At 34.1% G+C, this 18866-nt stretch overlaps 1 protein-coding gene across 1 annotated transcript in view; it reads left to right on the top strand.

Moving 5' to 3' along the window:
• The window catches only part of Cubn2 (Cubilin 2), a 364924-nt gene that overhangs the window by 264872 nt on the left and 81186 nt on the right, over positions 1–18866 (top strand). Inside the window, exons 15-16 of the mRNA XM_017609025.1 lie at positions 12764–12915; positions 12983–14769. Of these exons, the coding sequence (XP_017464514.1) occupies positions 12764–12915; positions 12983–14769 (1939 nt within the window). The remainder of the gene's footprint in view (positions 1–12763; positions 12916–12982; positions 14770–18866) is intronic.

Here is an 18866-nt window from a genome sequence, read left to right as displayed (position 1 = left end):
TATTTTAACTACATTGCATTTGAGTATGGAGAGGCAACTATCTGGAAGTATTTTACATAAAAAATTTACTAAGTATTGCCCGGTTTGTAGTTGCAGTTAAAGAAAACACATGAAAAGGCACGATTTTTTTTAAATTCGAAAAAATGTAAATATTTCAAAAACGGTGACACTTTTACCTGAAAATTTTTTGTTTATCAGTGAGCTCACCCCCCCACCTACCTTGCCCTAAAGTTTGGCACGTTACTTCTGGGACACCCTGTATAGTAGGTAGTAAAAATGCATGTTAGTTGAAAAGAATTCTAAAATTGGTAAAAAATTCATATTAATAGTTTTGATTAATTAAAAAAAATATGAACATTGTTTATATTGTATTAAGTTATATGAAAATTCTTGTTCGAAGAAACATACAAACATATGTATGTGCCATTGTATGCTCTCACTGCAAACCTTATGAAAATTATGTACACATGCAATTGGCAAACTCTTTGGTGATTTGTCGTCGGCATTTCAAAGGGGCTTTTGGTCGAAAAAATCAATTTTTTTTTTATGGTAGCTGCTATGCTATTTACATATATTTCACTTTAAACATGGACACATTGACAAAAAAACGTACAAATGCAATGCACTTGTTAACTTCAAGGTGTTTTCTTGAAAAGTTATTTTCGAGTTTTATGAACATTTATTTTGAGCAAAGGTGTTGCATGGTCATTTTCCACTGCAATACTCGTATTATATGTAAGTAATGGGGCATATTCACAGTCAAAATAAAGTCGACACTAAAGTTAGTTACAGATTTTTGACATAATTTGCAATAGAATATCTGTCAAAAGCTGCAACTATGTAAGTTTAGAGTCGAATTTATTTCTCACGCATGCGCATACGGATGTACATATGTATTAGAGGTATACGCCGCCGAGCCACGCCGCCCCCGCCTCTGTTTTTTGCCTATCCTCACGCGCCGCCGTCGAGTTACGAAAATATCGGCGCGGCGGCGGCGTTCAGCGCCTAAGGAATATTGTACAAAACTTTCATGATGTATGTACATTGAAATACTAAATACTACCAGTATAAAAACACAATTTTACGAAATGAAAATTACATTTTTAAAGGAGTTGTTTTTGATGTTGAGTTGTTTTTGCATAGTTTGGGCCACTGGAAAATAATATGGTCTCCTTTATTTTTCCAATAAGAGCATAACTCAGAAAAAACATAAGTAACATATTTTTCGATCGAAAGCGTTTACTACAGTTAAATAAGGGTCGAATACTGGTAATCTAACGATTTTTTGTCTGCACTAGACAATTCTGTTCAATGATACAACAATACTACTTTTTTATACATATACTACACCAACAAGTTATAACACATCAAAAACTTTAACGCGAATATCTGCTCAATTATTGGAGATAAAACAAAGACAAGTTGATTTTCCTGTGTATTTTTTNATATACTACACCAACAAGTTATAACACATCAAAAACTTTAACGCGAATATCTGCTCAATTATTGGAGATAAAACAAAGACAAGTTGATTTTCCCGTGTATTTTTTTTAATATTTAAAACAGACTTTCAATAAAATGCAAACAATTTTTTTTACTAATTTTTACATTCGTAAGTTATTTTATTCTGGGGTCCCACAAACGTATACAAGTACTAGGTGGCTGTGTGAAAATTACGTTAGCATTCCTTAGTGGTGGTCAAACCCCAGGAAGGTTTTGCTCGCTCGCATCGCAATGTTTTCTACACAGGGTTAAAGTTCCCCCTTTTTGGTAATAATTAGTATTCTTTTTCATTACATTCGGTTCTCCTTAGAAAAATTTGGGGCTTAATATTTTATTGGAAATTTTAACCATCTATAAGGTATTTTTTTTAAACAGTAATTTAACAGAACAGTTGTTAAGATTATTGCAAAAATTTATTGATAGCGACATAAATTACCCTAATAACTTAACTTTTTAAATTTTTTTTATTTCTTTAAATTTAAATAGAACACACGGATCCCAAGAGAACATAGAGAGCCATGTGTGTATGTATGTATATACCTCAGACCTTCTGCTGTTCGCCCATCCATCAGCGCCAGACACTCCACATTTTAGTTCAAGTACGGAGTAACGTAATTTAAATTTAAAACTAATTCAATGAATGAATTAAATAAAATTATAATCTTAATTGGCATGGCGGCTGCCTAACGCTGACGAGCTGATATGATAAGATTAGTATCCTCATGGCTCTTTTGAATCTAAGTTATGCGCAGTAGCGCCGGCGTTTCCAGAGCGCCGGCGTCGCCGCCGTCGCCGACTCTTTTTGAAGTTGACCACGCCGCCGCCGCAAAGCCTGTCGGCGTAAACCGTAGTATGTATGTACTTACAAATGCGCTACATATCGTCGTCTCAGAAAACGGATGTCGAATGTTACAAAACACGGNGTAGCGCCGGCGTTTCCAGAGCGCCGGCGTCGCCGCCGTCGCCGACTCTTTTTGAAGTTGACCACGCCGCCGCCGCAAAGCCTGTCGGCGTAAACCGTAGTATGTATGTACTTACAAATGCGCTACATATCGTCGTCTCAGAAAACGGATGTCGAATGTTACAAAACACGGTTTTGAGAAAATTGACTTTGAAGTTTAGGGTCGAATTAATCCGAAACTGTACGGTAGATTTTTGTAACTTTTGAAGGAGACGTAGGTGGTGTTATTAGTTTTGATTTCCCATATTTTTACATTTAATATCTCTTAACGTTAATGAGACAATTTACTTTTCATTCCGTATACATTTGTCGTAAGTAGCGTTTACTCACCACTTTGTTTTGTCCACAGAACATACGACAATAGTAAAGTATCTATTTCAACGACGATGGTATAATTTGATGAAAAAAACAGACATATTTATTAAATAATGATTACTTATTAGAAAAAACATAACAAAAACATAATCATGTATTTAATAAAAAAAATCTGTACATCTCTTATGCTGTAAATATGTTACGAACATACGTTTTCTTTATATAAAAACAAAAAACAATACTTAAATTCAGTCTTTTGTACATTTTTATCTCTTTCATTTCATTGGAGACTCAGTGCAAGCTAAAATTTAAAAATTTAAAATTTTAAAATTAGTTACTTAGTTTAATTTTCAATTTTAATTGTATCGTTATAGTAGAGGACCATCCAATTGTCGTAAGTTCAAAGTTTTGCGATACATACGACAAATGTTTTATGATTAAAAAAAGATTACATTTGTATGGGAATTTGTCGTATGTGCCACATACGACAAACGTTTTATGATTAAAAAAAAGGTACGTTTGTATGGGAATTTGTCGTATGTGACGCATTTTCAGCACATACAACAAAAGGCATACCCAATCATTAATATTATGTAACATACGACAAAATGCGCACGAAATATCTCAAAAACTAATGGAGATATAAAAAAATGGATTGCAGAAATCGAAAGAGCATGTCCAACTTAGTAAATCTGCATCAAAATCCCAAAATCGTGATTTTGCACACTCGTCATCCGTTTTCTGAGGCGACGATATGTAAAATGGACATACTCCAAAATCATATATGCATTGATAACGTTCCCCTCTATGTACTTATGTGTACATACTAGGGATGTCAATTTTCGGGGTTTTGTCGATCCCGGGATTTTCGGGATCTGAAAATACAATCCCGGGATCCCGGGATTGTCCCGAAATTCAGGCAAAAGTGCAACACATCTGTGATCATCCTATTGTAGTATTTTAAATCAGATTGATATAACAAAAAAAGTACAATTTATTGTAATTCATTTACATATTTATTAAGGCGATAAATCAGTATTTTCAATCAACAAAAAACAAACATAAAATTTGACAAACATATATGTATGTATGTATGTACATATCCTCATTAATTTATAACATAGTTTTTGTACTACAAGTACAAATGCATATACGGTCACTCACAGAAATATTTTGCATAGATTTTTTTTTGCAATATTCAAAATATTTTTCATGGTATTTTTTTTGTTAATTTAAGAAAATATATATGTATGTGTAATTTTGAAGTTGCGAAAACATCCCGTCGACATTTTGTATTTTTTTTTGCTCCAAAAAAATTCGTTATAAGGAAGAAAATGCCCAACATCGTCAGTAAAAAAAATTCAAAAATCAAGGGAGTTTTTAGCAACTTTAAAATTGCACTTTATTGTATTAAATTGAATGGGCTATAAAACTGCATAATAGAATTTTTTGTAAAAATTATGATTAAAAAGTTTGATATTTTTATGATAATTTGGTGAACTTAAACCAACTTTCTCTAAAGTGTGAAATTTTGATTTACATGATTTTTGTTGTAAAATGAGCTATATATTTTTTTTTATTAACAAAAAAATACCATGAAAAATATTTTGAATATTGCAAAAAAAATCGATGCAAAATATTTTTGTAAGTGACTGTATTTGGTACAGCAGTAACTGCCTATGTAACTATATAAAATTTTTTGAATCACTGTTTGAGATCAATTTAAGATATTATCAGTATATGTAAGTAATAATAAAAAAGTTAACACATTTAGGTAAACAATAAAAATATAAGTGCATCACCTATTCCATTTCGAGCGAAGCAAAATTATTCCTTCTTTTGATGGTAATGCGATCTTAAAGAAATTATAGCATTAAGGGTTGCAANTTCTTTTGATGGTAATGCGATCTTAAAGGAATTATAGCATTAAGGGTTGCAAAAAATTCTTAATTTGCCCTTGAGAGGGGATATTTGTGATAAAAATTTAATTAGCTAACAAAAAAATTGTTTCCAGCAATCCCGGGATTTAAATCGACTAATCCCGGGATATTCGGGACTTAAAAAAGACCGGGGGGTTGACATCCCTAGTACATACATACCTAAACAACCTCGTAAATAATTTATTGATAAAGTTCTTACACATGCACATACTATAACATACATATAATAACTTCCTTCTTATTTGAGGTTCACAAACTTTAACTTCAGGGTCGTCTTTATTTCGTCTACGAATATGCCCCAATAGTTTTGCAGTCAAATGAAAATGCATTTCCCACGCATATGTATGTAAATACATACCCCATTAATTGATAAGATAAGTATGTACATACATACGTATGTGCATATTTCTGCCAAATACTACGCACATGCATACATATGTAAAACTCAGTGTACATACATAATTACGCACATATTCAAGTACAACAAGAACTATTTCACTCATAAACGCATTCGCGTATTTCTCAAGGCCAAATACATAAATTCATTCATAACAACCGCAGCACATCTCCCCGCAAATTCATCACCAACAAGCGCAACTTTTTCAGTCCGACACAAAAATTCTAAAATCTAAAATTTAAAAAATCTCGGCCAGCAAAGTGAAAAGTTGCAACTATTTCTCTACATCCAGTAAAATTAGTTATCTCGAATTTTGGTATTTTTTTTTAATTTTTGGCAAAACAATCTATTTCTCTGTTCCACAACAATGTTTCAGTCATTAACTAGTATTTTAAGGTGTAATTTTAATTAACATTAAATAAAGTGAACGTTTTCTGCAGGAAAATACATTATTTATTTTTTTTAATAAAATCAAAACTCCTAAATTCACAAACATATGTGGTTTTATCGGAAGTTCACAAATGTAACGTGGCAACTTTGCTCGTTTGCACATTTTTCGGTCCGAAATTGTAAAATTTTTGTCCATGACGCGCCACGATTTTTGTACAGGGGGGTCAATGTGCCTTGAACACCATTTGTATAATTGCAAAAAAATTATTCTATTAATTTTTGAATATTAAAAATTTCTAAACTTCAAAGCGTTTATAAAAATATATTTACATATATCCACGGATGATTTTAAATTTTTTTCACCTGTAAGCAAATCTTCAGTACCATAAAAAGATTCAACCACATCAAAGTACAAGATATGCTATGTCCAAGCTAATGCTACTCCACTGTATATGTCCATATGTATGTCTGCATGTATGCGTGTAAATATGTCAACTCAAAATTTGATTTTAACCCATTTTAGCGGACATAGTTTTTTTCATTCCAGCCGTTAATATAACATGAATTTTTTAGTTAATTTTCATGAAAGTTACACGTATCATCGAGAACATGTTTACATGCAGAATTTTAAACGAAATATTATTCTCCATATAAAATGTACGCGTATGGCTTTATTAAATGTTAACTTATGCGAAAACCTAAATATTTCGTAACCTAGGGTTAATATTGATGGCGTGGCAATTCGCAAGAATTTAATAATTTGTCTTTTGATGGAGGACAGCGATGGGAAGACGAAAGCAGATCTATCGTACATATGTATGCACATATTTACATTTATTAATGCATACATATTTATGCGTTTGTCTTTTTGGATGAATGAAGAATTTCATATATGTAGTGATTTAGAGATTGCAATTTGAATGATGTACTGTGGCGCGTATGCTAGAGGCGATGCAACTTTTTGGCGTCTCGCCGTTTGTCTTGGTTCAAATCCCGGACGGACCAAGTAATAATTTTTTTTTGTTTTGTTTAATTGTCATATCCATATTCCATTTTAAATTTTACTATTAGCTTTGTTTAAATAATATATGTAAATGGATATGTAGGTACAAACGCATGTATAATTTCACATAAGCGCTCAAATTTGCCAAGAGTTACTGAAAACTTTATTGTAAATGTTTTCACTAAAATATTAGTTATTGGAATTAAAATTTTATGCGAACCCAATTTTTATTCCCATTTTTAGAAAGCGCAAGTATGTATATATTCATACCACCAAAATTATTTCACAAGTATGTAATTTTAAACACACATATGTATGTATGTACATTAGGGTGGTCCAAAAACATTAAGTCGGAATTGTACTGCTCTCACCCCCAGATTCTATATCGAAAAAAAGTATACCAGTATTTTTTTATTTTGAAATCAAATAATATTCAGAGCTCGCTTAAAGCGCTCAAAGTTTTCCATGTATTTTTATATGGGAAAAAACTTTTCGTAGAAATGGTATAGAATTTTGGAAAATCAATATTTTTCGATAGGAAAACTCTGGTTCTCTTCAGAAGACTTTCAATAATAATACGCAATTGTTTATTTAACAATTTTTTAATACTAAGGATTTTTTATTGGTCGCCCCATTGCCTTTTTCGGGGTTTTTGTGGGTTTTTTGGCGGACCTATAAATTATAGTTGCAATGAAAAAATGGTTAAATAAACAACTATCATTATTTTAAATTGTATTTGCATCTTCATAAAAGGAGAACAACATAAAAAAATTAACAAAAACTAAAACTAATGAAAATTATGTGAAGATTTACTATATTTTCGTTTATTTGCTCGCAAAGAACATCACATTTCATGTTGCTCAACATTGTATTATGTTATCAACATTAAATTCAACAGAATTTCTACATTCCGACTTGAACTTTTCTAACGCTGTTAATTTTTCGTCCGCGAATAGTTTCCACTTTCAGTTTGCACCTTCTCTATCTATCTAAGTTCTCTGACGCGGGTTCCATCCCTGCGAAAAATCTAGAAAAAAAAGAAGTCTGATGAAGAGATGTGGTGATCTCCGAAATAGCTGCTATAACTTCTACCGCTTAAGCAATGTCGTTTTACCATTTTGTCTAAGAAACAAATCGTGGTAAAAAGCTCAATAACACTTTTGAGATAAATATTAATACGCCACAACAAAAAATAGACGAAAACAAATCTAATTAGAGCTAGCAACGCTGCTCGTTGATATCAATGCGAATTGCACTCATTGTCAAAAATGAGGTGTTTGTTATACATTTGCTCATGTTCGTCATTGTGCGTAACTATAATTTTCTAGAGTAGTTTTTGTGCTCCCGCTATCACCTTGTATGAATTAGTTTTTCGTTGATATACCCCAGCAAACATTTGGGGTCATAAATGAGTCTTTAAGGAGTCCTATTTCGGAGCCTTTGCGCTCATAATGAGCTCATTTAAGAGTCCTATATGAGGGTGTTTCCCTTCCCCCGAAGGTCGACTTATATGAGCTTAAATTCATACATCAAATGAGCCTCAATATGTTGGCCTCATATACATACATATGAATCATTTCAGACTCTTTTTGAGGCTCTTATCGGCCTCATATTTATGATTCATTCGGACTCTTATTTCAGGTTGTTCTTCGAGTCGATTTGAACGCACTATATTTGCAAAGGCGATCAGCAAAAATTTCTTTCAAATAACTTACATGCATACTACATCGTGCATATGCACATTCCAACATGCATTTAATAGCAGCAGCTGTAGCTAAATTTTGTTAATTTTTTGTTTTCTAATTATTTTCAATTTCTGTATAAAAAAGTTTAGATATAAATTTCAAATCTTTATTGTTTTTATATTGGCACAAGGTGCTGGCTCACAACTTGGATCAAATATGAATCCTAAAAGATTCATATAACAGTAAAAAATTTTTTGTTTTTGAAACTCATATTTCTTACCTAACTAGGACTCCTTTCGGACTCATATATTCTAAACGTTCAGAATATGGTTGCTGGGACTCTGATGAACATACATATGTATGTGGGGACGATAGCAAGGTGAACTCATATAAGGTAGTGTTACATGAGCAGTTGAATTTTTCGCCCCGGTGTTTCTTAAAGAAAGCCATAAGCGTAGCGACCGTAGATCCAACTTGGTGATGTTTTGCTCTAGAATTAATTTCTGTCTTGGTTTTATGAAAGATCAAAAAATTTTGATTTTCTGGCAATACATTAATGGTCATACATTAATGGTCATGTTGTACAAACTCATTTTATTTTGAGTTTATTTTGTTCACTAAATAACCCAAAATGGATAACTCAGCCGAAATATGTACATGCTTGCGTTGAATTTTATAAATGTAAGCCGAAACTTAAAATTATGTGTTTGTTGCAGGGCTTCAAACTGGTTTAAAACTAAACCGGTCTTTGAACCAAACCGTCGCTATTTTTCGGGCTTCGAACCGAACCACAAACCGAACCATTTTTTCTTTTGAAATGCCAAAACCGAACCGAAAACTATTCCAAAGAATGGTTCGGTTCGATTCAAAATCCACTAAAGCATTTTTCAAGTTTTGTAATACACAACTTTTTCTAAAAATGCAAGTGCAATGGCACCTATGTTAATTATAATTTCGTCCATATAAAAATGCTTGAAATATTTTTATATGGAAAAAATGCAGATCACCGCCAGCAAAAAAAAAAGTCAAGTCCGTGAAAAATTGCCAAAAATCTACTTAAAATTTAAAAATATTTTCTAAAAATTCTTATTAAAAAGTTTGCAATTTAGATGCAACTTTGAAGAATTTTCATAATTTTTTCAAAAAGTTTTAAACTTGGGTTTACTCAGTTTTTGTTAGACGTAAAGATGTAAAAAATGAAACCTTAAATAAACAGAAAAATATAGCCAACATTGTTAAAATTTCGCGTCCCAATTTATTTTTCCACCACTATAAATGTGTGTGTGCCTTTTATTTTTATATAAATAGATTTGTGTTATTTGTATCCTTTAGCATTAAAAAAATTAACCATTGGAACCGAACCGAGCCGCGGTTCAGGAATACTCATGGGCCGGTTCTTGAACAAGCTTTTCCTAAGTGGTTCAAACCACTGAACCCAACCGCGCCGTTTTTTGGAGTGTTTTGCAGCCTTGGTTTGTTGTCATTAATTCTGTCATAGGCCAATTGATGAAATCATTTCAGTAATTTCTACGTGATAAGTGTTCCTCCATTATTTGGTTTTATAGGGATTCGGATAGCTTTCTCATTGAAGTAATAAAGAAAATTCGCTTAAGTGCTTCTTTCGGTTAAGCGCACAAGTTTTTCGTGCAAAGAAGAATGGGCAGCTATGCAAAATGTACTGCATTCAATTTTTTTGTTTAGCGACATACATACTTATGGCCAGATTATCTTCGTTTTCGAGCTGAACTATCCAAAGCGTAATTAAGAATACAAAATTTCTCATCTGGAAACCAAGTTATAAAATAATCCTGTATAAAAAAGGTAAAACCCGGATTTATCGATTATTTTTGGTAAAGAGAGGACAAACGTCATAGAAAAAAGATAAACAACAATAAACGCCGCTAAGAAAAAGCGCATGGTTGATGTATTTTATTTTAAAATGTGCTGAAAACGTAATGATCAGGGTTGGGTAAATTGCACTAACAGGTCTATTCTGCGCTGGTAATAAAAGTTTTGTGACCGGTAAATTAAGTTCCGGTCAAATTTTAAACCCTTTTCGAATTCTGCGTACTCTTGTAGGCGGTAAATTTTGTTACCATCTCATAAGCCGGTAACAAAGTATTGCCCCGTGAAATATGCAATGCCAGAATCTCCACAATTCTTTATAGCTGAATTGCTGAATATTTTAACTGCATTACCAACGTAACTAGAATCGCTGTGACAAGAACTGGTAACATTTTTTGGTAATAAAATTTTCCGGTTACAAAATCATTGGTAACGTGCAGAATAGACCTGTAAATCGAAATTTTCGCTACCACTAGGGCTTTAGTCACTATATGGTTAGTGGTAGCGTATTTCAATTTCACTACCACTATACGGTTAGTAAAAGTGCTTTTAAAATTTCAATAGCACTACATAGTGATAGTAAAATGTAATTTTCAATATCACTATCTGGTTAACGGTAAAGGAACGAAAATTTCACTATCACTGACTAATTACACTAGTTTGAAAATTTGGGAAAATTTGGCGATCTATGATTTTAATACCCATTTCTTTACAAAAGGTTTGTTCAAAAATTTATAGCCACTAACTATATAGTGGTAGTACCACTGTATGGTTAGTGGTAGTGACAAATTGTTTCACTACCACTATGAACTTAGTGCTAATGCAGGGGCGGACCCAGCAGCAATCCTTGGGGGGGGGGAAATTTTTCACCGCAGTTTAAAACTTTTAGAGTTTTGTTAGTTTTTAATTTCTTGAAGTTTCCCCTTTTTAATGACTTGAGTGGAATTCCAAAATTTTCTAAACTTTTAAAACTTTGTGAATTTGAGAAATTTTAGTAAATCCCAATAATTCAATATAATGATTTTTCCAGAATTTTTTTATTTTTCAAAAATTTTGAGAATTGTAGGAATTCTAACAAATTTTTTCTAAGTAAAAGTGTCGAATATACACAATTGATCAAACGAAATTGGAAGTTTTTGAATGTTGAAAACATTTTCATATTTCGTCGTTTTTGAAAATTTAAAAATTTTCGTAATTCTTGAAGATTCAAAAAATTTTTGGCCGTTTCCCCGGATTTCGATAGTTTTTGAAATTTTGGAAATTATCCTCAAAAATAAGAAATCTCAAGAAATTTAATAATATTATAAAATGCAAAATTTTGGAATTTTCGTTGTTTTCTGAACCTGTGAAAATATTCAAACTTGCTCTGACTTTGAACTGTGTAAAATAATACAAATTCGGAAATATAACAAAAAAACTTAAAATTTAAAATTAAGTACATAATTTGAAAATTCAGTGAATTTCGAAAAACTGATTAACTTAAATAACACAATACTTCGAGCTTAGCACACAGCTATAATTTCAAACTCAAGTGAAATTTAACACACTTTTTCCATGAATTAAAATTTTCAAAAGCATCCATTCATTAGGTTTATTCCACAAGCTTCTCGAAGTCACTTCGAGTTACATATACGCGCTCCGCAAGTAAGTTTTCGAGTTTCTTTGATATACGCTCACAGTTTGAACTTTGCTCGAGTTTTTCTACAAGTAGCTTGTGGGACAAACCTGTTATATATTCTTGTAATGATATTTCACGATATTTAGTTGAATATTATGAAAATACATATTACACAGTTTTGAGGGTGAGGGAAATTTCCCCTACCTGGGTCCGCCACTGCCTTATGTATTTCAAATTTCATTACCACTACACGAATAGTGGCATTGAAATGTTCAGTGCATTAAAAATTTAGTGCAGATATTATACATGCTTACATATCGTACCGCTTCCCTTATCGTCCTGTAATGCTCCATTGTTGATTTATTTTTGTGACCCACGCTTCAAAACTCCTTTTATGGATATCAATACATCTAAAGACTGGGTAGATGGTGAACTAATTCAAAACAATATAAATCAGTTAGCATGGAATCATATGAAAATGGCCAAACTCTAGTGAAAGCTTCTATTGAAGAGCAAGCTCAACAGGATATTTGCCAATGCTTTGAGGAAATCGCCAACGGCTCTGATGCTGATTCCAGTTTTTGTAGTGATGTGGATAGCCAAACGATGGAAACCCCTTATACCCAGACAAGAAGATCCTTTAATTTGGTGGAAGCAGAGTCGCAAAGATTTTTCAAATTTGTTTGAACTGGCAATGAGGTACCACTGCGAACCATCTTCCTCAGTGAACTCTGAAAGAGTGTTTAGTGCGTCGGGTAGCATTTATGTTCAAAACAGAAATAGGTTGTTGACCTGAAATGCCGAATTACTAATTTTCATAATGAAAAATGTATAAATCTTTAACTCTATTTACTAATTATATACTATACAATTTGATTACAAAGATAAAAAAAAGTGAACTAGATGTTAAATTAAATCTTCTATAATAGAAATCCTGAAATCCGGCCGGATTTTAGCCAGTATCCGGCCGGATAGTCGGATAACAGAAAAACGGCCGGATTCCGGATATCTATCGGATAGCCGGCACATCCCTAATACATACATAAGTGCATTCACTTAAAAAAAAAGGTTATAACCCTAACGTATATGTTTGTGATTATTTTAAGTACACAACAATGAACTAAACAACACCTTTGGTTTTATCGAATCGCCACCTTTAATTTCCGCTCGTAACGACGAGGCTTATACCTGGAGAATTCTACAGAGCAGGGGGAATTTTATTTGCATCAACTTTAAAGAGTATAACGGCGGCTTGAAGGTAAGAATATTTACATATTTGTTCAAAGAACTTTATAATACACTACTAGTTTTTATTTTATTAACAGCTGTATGATGGTTTTGATGACACGGCTTTGGAAATACCTATCCAATTATCGCCTTGGCAATATACATCCAGTAGCAACGTTTTGTATTTAGTCAGTTGTAATAGTGAGCTAGAGCCTTTCAAAATCGATTGGAAAACTGTCAATAACAGTGTCACACAAACCAATCTGTCCAGAAGTGATTGCGCTAAGACTTTTGTCTTAAATTATAACAACCGCCTTAATATTTCTTCGCCTGGGTATCCAAATGGCTATGCTAATGACTTGGACTGTACATGGATCATAAAACCAGAAGATGCTACCGAGCATATTTTGCTGAGTTTATATGAGGTTAAACTTGAGGCTTACGGGGAATCAGATTATTTGCGTATCCTAACATCTCATAATTTAAGAGATTGGCATAAGGAATTGGATATTTCTGATAGCAAAGACATGTCTATTAGTCCTGTTAAAGTTGTTGAAGGCACGCCTTATTTAAAACTTGTACTACATACGGATTCCAGTGTTAATCGCACGGGATTCACTTCGTTGGCAAAGACTGTTTGCGGTTCTAACATGACCGGGCTTACAGGACATATATTGGCGAAAAATGTAATGCGCTCCCGGAGCTCGAACTCCTATTGTATATGGCATATTGAAGTCCCTACTGGTAAAAGGATCGCCCTTACTTTTGATTTCGGAAAAAATTTTGTGCCCACATCTCAAACTTGCCGACAATATGCGGTAGTTTACGACGGATTCGATGACAATGCGCGAATATTATCGCCTGGGCGCATATGCAACCAAGCAGGTCGTAACGTTAAAAGCTTAGAATCTTCAACTAGCCGCTTAACCATTAAATATAATCTAAACTGGACCAATGCGTTTGAGAAAGATTTTGACTTCAATCTGACTTATCAACAAGTCGGTGATTGTGATACCCAATTACAACTAACACATTATCTAAGATCAGCTAACATTAGCTCGCCTAATTATCCCAACGTACCCAATCCACACACAGAGTGCAATTGGATTATAATAGGTCCTGTGGGCGAAACGTTGCAAGCTGAATTTTTGGACCATTTCAGTATGAATACTCGGTTTTGTGACAAAGAATTCATAGAAATTTTTGATGGCTCGACTGAGTTGTCACGAAGTTTGGGACATTTCTGCACAAAGCCCAATGTAATTCGATCTACCGGAAATATTCTTCGTTTTCATTATTTAACCGATATAAGCGAGCCTCGGAGTGGCTTTCTTTTGAATGTATCTATTTCCAGCTGTGGCGGTACCTATACAGATGTAGCTGGGGACATTACATCACATGGTTACCCGGCGCTTGGGTCCTATCCAAAGCCAGCCGTTTGCGATTATACTATAAAAATGCCCTACAGATCACGAATGCGGTTAAATTTCAGTGACATTGATTTGCCATACAAAAATAATAATTTGAATCGGTCAGATCGTATAGAAGTTGTCACGATAAGCGATAATCCTGAAATAATAACGGTTTTATACGGAAATTTCACAACAATGCCAGTATTAGAAATTGATACAAATGCAGTAACGCTGCGCTTTATAACTTTCCAAGAAAGCAATTTGTATCGGGGATTTAAGTTAAGATTCCAGCGTTTATATGGTCTTTGTTTCCGCGAGGTTGAAAACGATGCTGGTGTATTGTCATTGAACATGCTTGATCGGGTCCCAATTTATGTCTCCTGCAGATGGAAGATCAAAGTTCCAAAAGGACAGCGAGTGACTTTCGAGTTTCAAAAAGTCGAAGCTCAGAGTGTTGCTAATAATACAGAACGGTAAGCTTTATTGCCATTTGAGCAAACTTCTAATGTGTATACATAGAGCATAATGAACCATATTTTTGCTATTACCAATAAAAATTGTAAAAAAGCGGATTTTCGGCCCACACTCATACATATGTATCTGTAACAACCATTTACACATGATCGCATGCTTAAGTACACATTAGTGCTGCCACTTTACCACAATTGTGGTAGATCTACCTCATTTCCGGTAATTTTTCACTTCAACCACAACTACCACACATTTAAAAAATCGACCACAATTTTATTGAAATACAATCCCAGCCAGCAGAGAAACGTACTTTTTGCCGAAAGTGCAGTTTTCGTACATTTTTCGTATCCGGACACGTTCAGAAAACGATTTCCATATGTGTTAATTTTTCGTGTCCGAAAAATGACATCATCTTATTTCAAAACAATAATTTTAAAATATTTGTTCAAACTGAGCATTTGAAAACATTTATACGTATTCGCCAGTAGCTGAGTATGCAGAGAAGTGTGCTACTATTTGTTAGCTTTCAGGAGGTCCCAGGTTCGAATTCCGTCAGAAGCAACCCATTAAAATGATTTATTCAAATTGAAATAATTGCTGAATCTTAAAATTGTTTTTTGTTTGGTTTCCTGTGATTATGAAAAAGTTTCTGTGAAGTTCATAATGAAATCGTTTTCAAGGAAAAATTGAATCTGACAAATTTCAGGAAAACAGCCGAAAGCGCATCCGTTTTAGAACTATTTTCGATAGTTTTCTGCACATACGTTTCGGATGAACACTTTAATGGGAGAATTGATCTGAAAAACGTCTGAAAAAGGAATCGGAAAACGGATGAAACATCAGGTTTTTACGGATACGTTTGTACGTTTCCGGATATTTTACTGGCTGGGATTATTTACCTAATTCCCCGAAATGTTGCTTTTATAAAAGTTGAACAGCAAATTTTCTCGTGAATATGAGTGTAAAAGTCAGAATATTGTTTACGTTTTAAGCATTGCAATGGGTTCAAACTCGTTACCAGGGATTTTTGGGATCGCTGATTACGCATATGATATCAGTTTTTCAAAATTCAAAACAGCGATCCAAAATGGTGATCAATTTGAAAAAAAAAATTGCTGGATTGGTTCCAAACTCGGAGCTCGGGAATTTTTGGGGCGGAAAATGGCGGATCCAATTTTGCTATCAAATTCTTAAAAAATTACTAAAATTAAAACGTTGAGACTGAAAGTTTTACGCATTGTCACGAATCTGACATCAGCAGATTTTAAAATTCAAAATGGCGGATCCAAATCATTTTTTTATTGGTCGCCATATTGCATCCGCCATTTTGAATTTTGAAAAACTGACATCATATGCGTAATCAGCGATTCCAGAAACCCCCTGGTAATGAGTTTGAACACATGACAATGCTTAAAACGTTCAGTATCAACGTTTTAATTTTAGCAGTCTCTTTTCGAAAGCATATTTTCGGGGACTATGCCCATTCTAACTGTCCGAGACAGGTATGTAATTAATGGAATATTCCCCAATAATACCGGAGTAATTACATTTAAAAACAATACTTTTAGCTGCCCTATAACATGTCACGAAAATAAAAAAAATACCCAATCAGCGTTTACATAAAAAACTGATTAGCGCGACCTCCAAAAAAATTTGTTTCTTTTCAAAATAAAAAAATACGTGTATTTTTTTCTCACAAACAACAAACAACAATATTTTGATTTAGCGTTTATAAATTTCCAAAAAGAGTGTTTTCTTGAACCACTCTAATAAATATATATATATTTTCTACAGATTAGATTCGAAGATAGCGTTTAAATTTTCTGGGCTTGGGATACATTTAATATTTTAGTGTTTTCTAAGCGTTATTTTATATTTTGAATCAACTCTTTTTCTTTCCTTCATAACATAGCTATTTGCCCCTACCTTTATTATTGCCCGCTAATGTTATCAACGCGAAGAATAATAGAGTTACTCAGTGACTTTTGCATCGCGTTAAAACGTCTGTACTGAACATTTATCCACTTCACACTTCCACTCGAACAATTGGCCGTGTAAACGTTGCAAACGCTCGACTTTGGCGAAGCAATTGGATGCATTATGTCGACTTGCGACATTTTGCATTATGTCGCGGTTTTCGCTGGCAGTTAAGTTGCCAAAACGCACAGGGCGACTCATATGTATTCAAAATTATTGATGCCAAAATTACTTGGTATCGAATGAAAAGTATCGAGTATGTACTTGTATTTACTTGTATCGTTTCATCCCTAGTTTTAAGCCACCATCTGATTTTCGGGATAACCATTTCCCATAACAAAGCTTAAAAAGGCAGATAATGTACGTTTTCTGCTTTACAAAAGTGTGACATTTTAAAAAACGGACACAAAATTTTCTCACCGTTTGCCTTTATTTTAGAATCGAACGCGAAATGAGAAATGGGCAATGAAAAGGCGAAGATGTTCTAAGAGCATTTGTGCATTAAATTAAAAAAAAAAATCGCTTAAGTTATTTTCGCGGTTGANTGAGAAATGGGCAATGAAAAGACGAAGATGCTCTTTTTTTGCATTAAATTGTGCATTGAATTAAAAAAAAAAATCGCTTGTGTTATTTTCGCGGTTAGGGCTCGGATATATATGCGGCTTAAAGGAAACATGAGACCGCAAAACGTTTGCCTGTTTGTTTAGTTCCCTGAACCGTCCCTGTATTGATATGGCGCTTCATTCTTTCACTTCAAATCGAAAACACATTGCGATCACAGTGTACTAGCAATATAGAAGTATTACATATATGGTTACTACAGTGTAATTCGGCGAATAAAAAGTTTACAAATATTCTACCATACTTTGTAGTAGTGTTGCCGCGGCACCATGAAAAAATGTATCGTACAAAAAAAAANGCAAAACGTTTGCCTGTTTGTTTAGTTCCCTGAACCGTCCCTGTATTGATATGGCGCTTCATTCTTTCACTTCAAATCGAAAACACATTGCATTACATATATGGTTACTACAGTGTAATTCGGCGAATAAAAAGTTTACAAATATTCTACCATACTTTGTAGTAGTGTTGCCGCGGCACCATGAAAAAATGTATCGTACAAAAAAAAAACAAAAAATTTATCAAATGTATCACTTTTTTCTATCAAAGTGTCAAGTTAGAAAAAACTTAAAAAATGCTATTTGGTTTCATACCTTTGCTTTTTATTATTGTCAATAACCAAAAAATCATGTAATGCACATTCATCTTCTTCTTCTTCTTAATTGGCGCTGTAACCGCCTAAGCGATTTTGGCCGAGTCCAAAACAGCACGCCAGTCATTTATCTTCTGTGCTAACTGACGCCAATTGAAAATGCCAAGTGAAGCCAAGTCCTTCTCCACCTGGTCTTTCCAACGCAGAGGAGGCCTTCCTCTTCCTCTGTTACCAGCATCGCGGCCCGCGTTGAATATTTTCAGAGCAGGAGCGTTTCTGTCCATCCGAACGACATGGCCAAGCCAGCGGAGCCGCTGAATTTTAATTCGCTGCACTATGTCTATATCGTTGTAAAGCTCATACAGCTCATCGTTAAATCGTCTGCGATATTCGCCATCACCAACGCGTAAAGGTCCGTAAATCTTTCGCAGAATCTTTCTCTCGAAAACTCCAAGAGCCGCCTCATCAGATGCTTTCATTGTCCATGCTTCCGCGCCATACACCAGCACAGGCATGATGAGTGACTTATAGAGTGTGATCTTTGTACGACGAGAGAGGACTTTACTTCTCAATTGCCTACTCAGCCCAAAGTAGCACTTGTTGGCAAGAGTGATTCTCCGTTGGATTTCAAGGCTGACATTATTATTGGTGTTAATGCTGGTTCCCAAATAAACGAAGTCGTCTACTTTTTCAAACTTGTAACTGTCAACAGTGACGTGGGTGCCAAGACGCGTATGCTCTGACTGTTTGTGTGCTGACAGGAGATACTTCGTTTTGTCCTCGTTCACCACCAGACCCATTCGCTTTGCTTCTCTATCCATTCCCGAGAAGGCAGAACAGACGTAGCCCTTGTTTTTACCGATAATATCGATGTCGTCGGCATACGCCAGCAATTGTACGCTCTTATAAAGT

This window comes from Rhagoletis zephyria, unplaced genomic scaffold, assembly GCF_001687245.7.
Source record: "Rhagoletis zephyria isolate East Lansing unplaced genomic scaffold, Rhagoletis_zephyria_1.1 Rzeph_scaffold_00183, whole genome shotgun sequence".
Taxonomy (NCBI): domain Eukaryota; kingdom Metazoa; phylum Arthropoda; class Insecta; order Diptera; family Tephritidae; genus Rhagoletis; species Rhagoletis zephyria.
The sequence above is the reverse complement of the archived record's forward strand: the minus strand, read 5'-3'. Positions and strand labels throughout refer to the sequence as shown.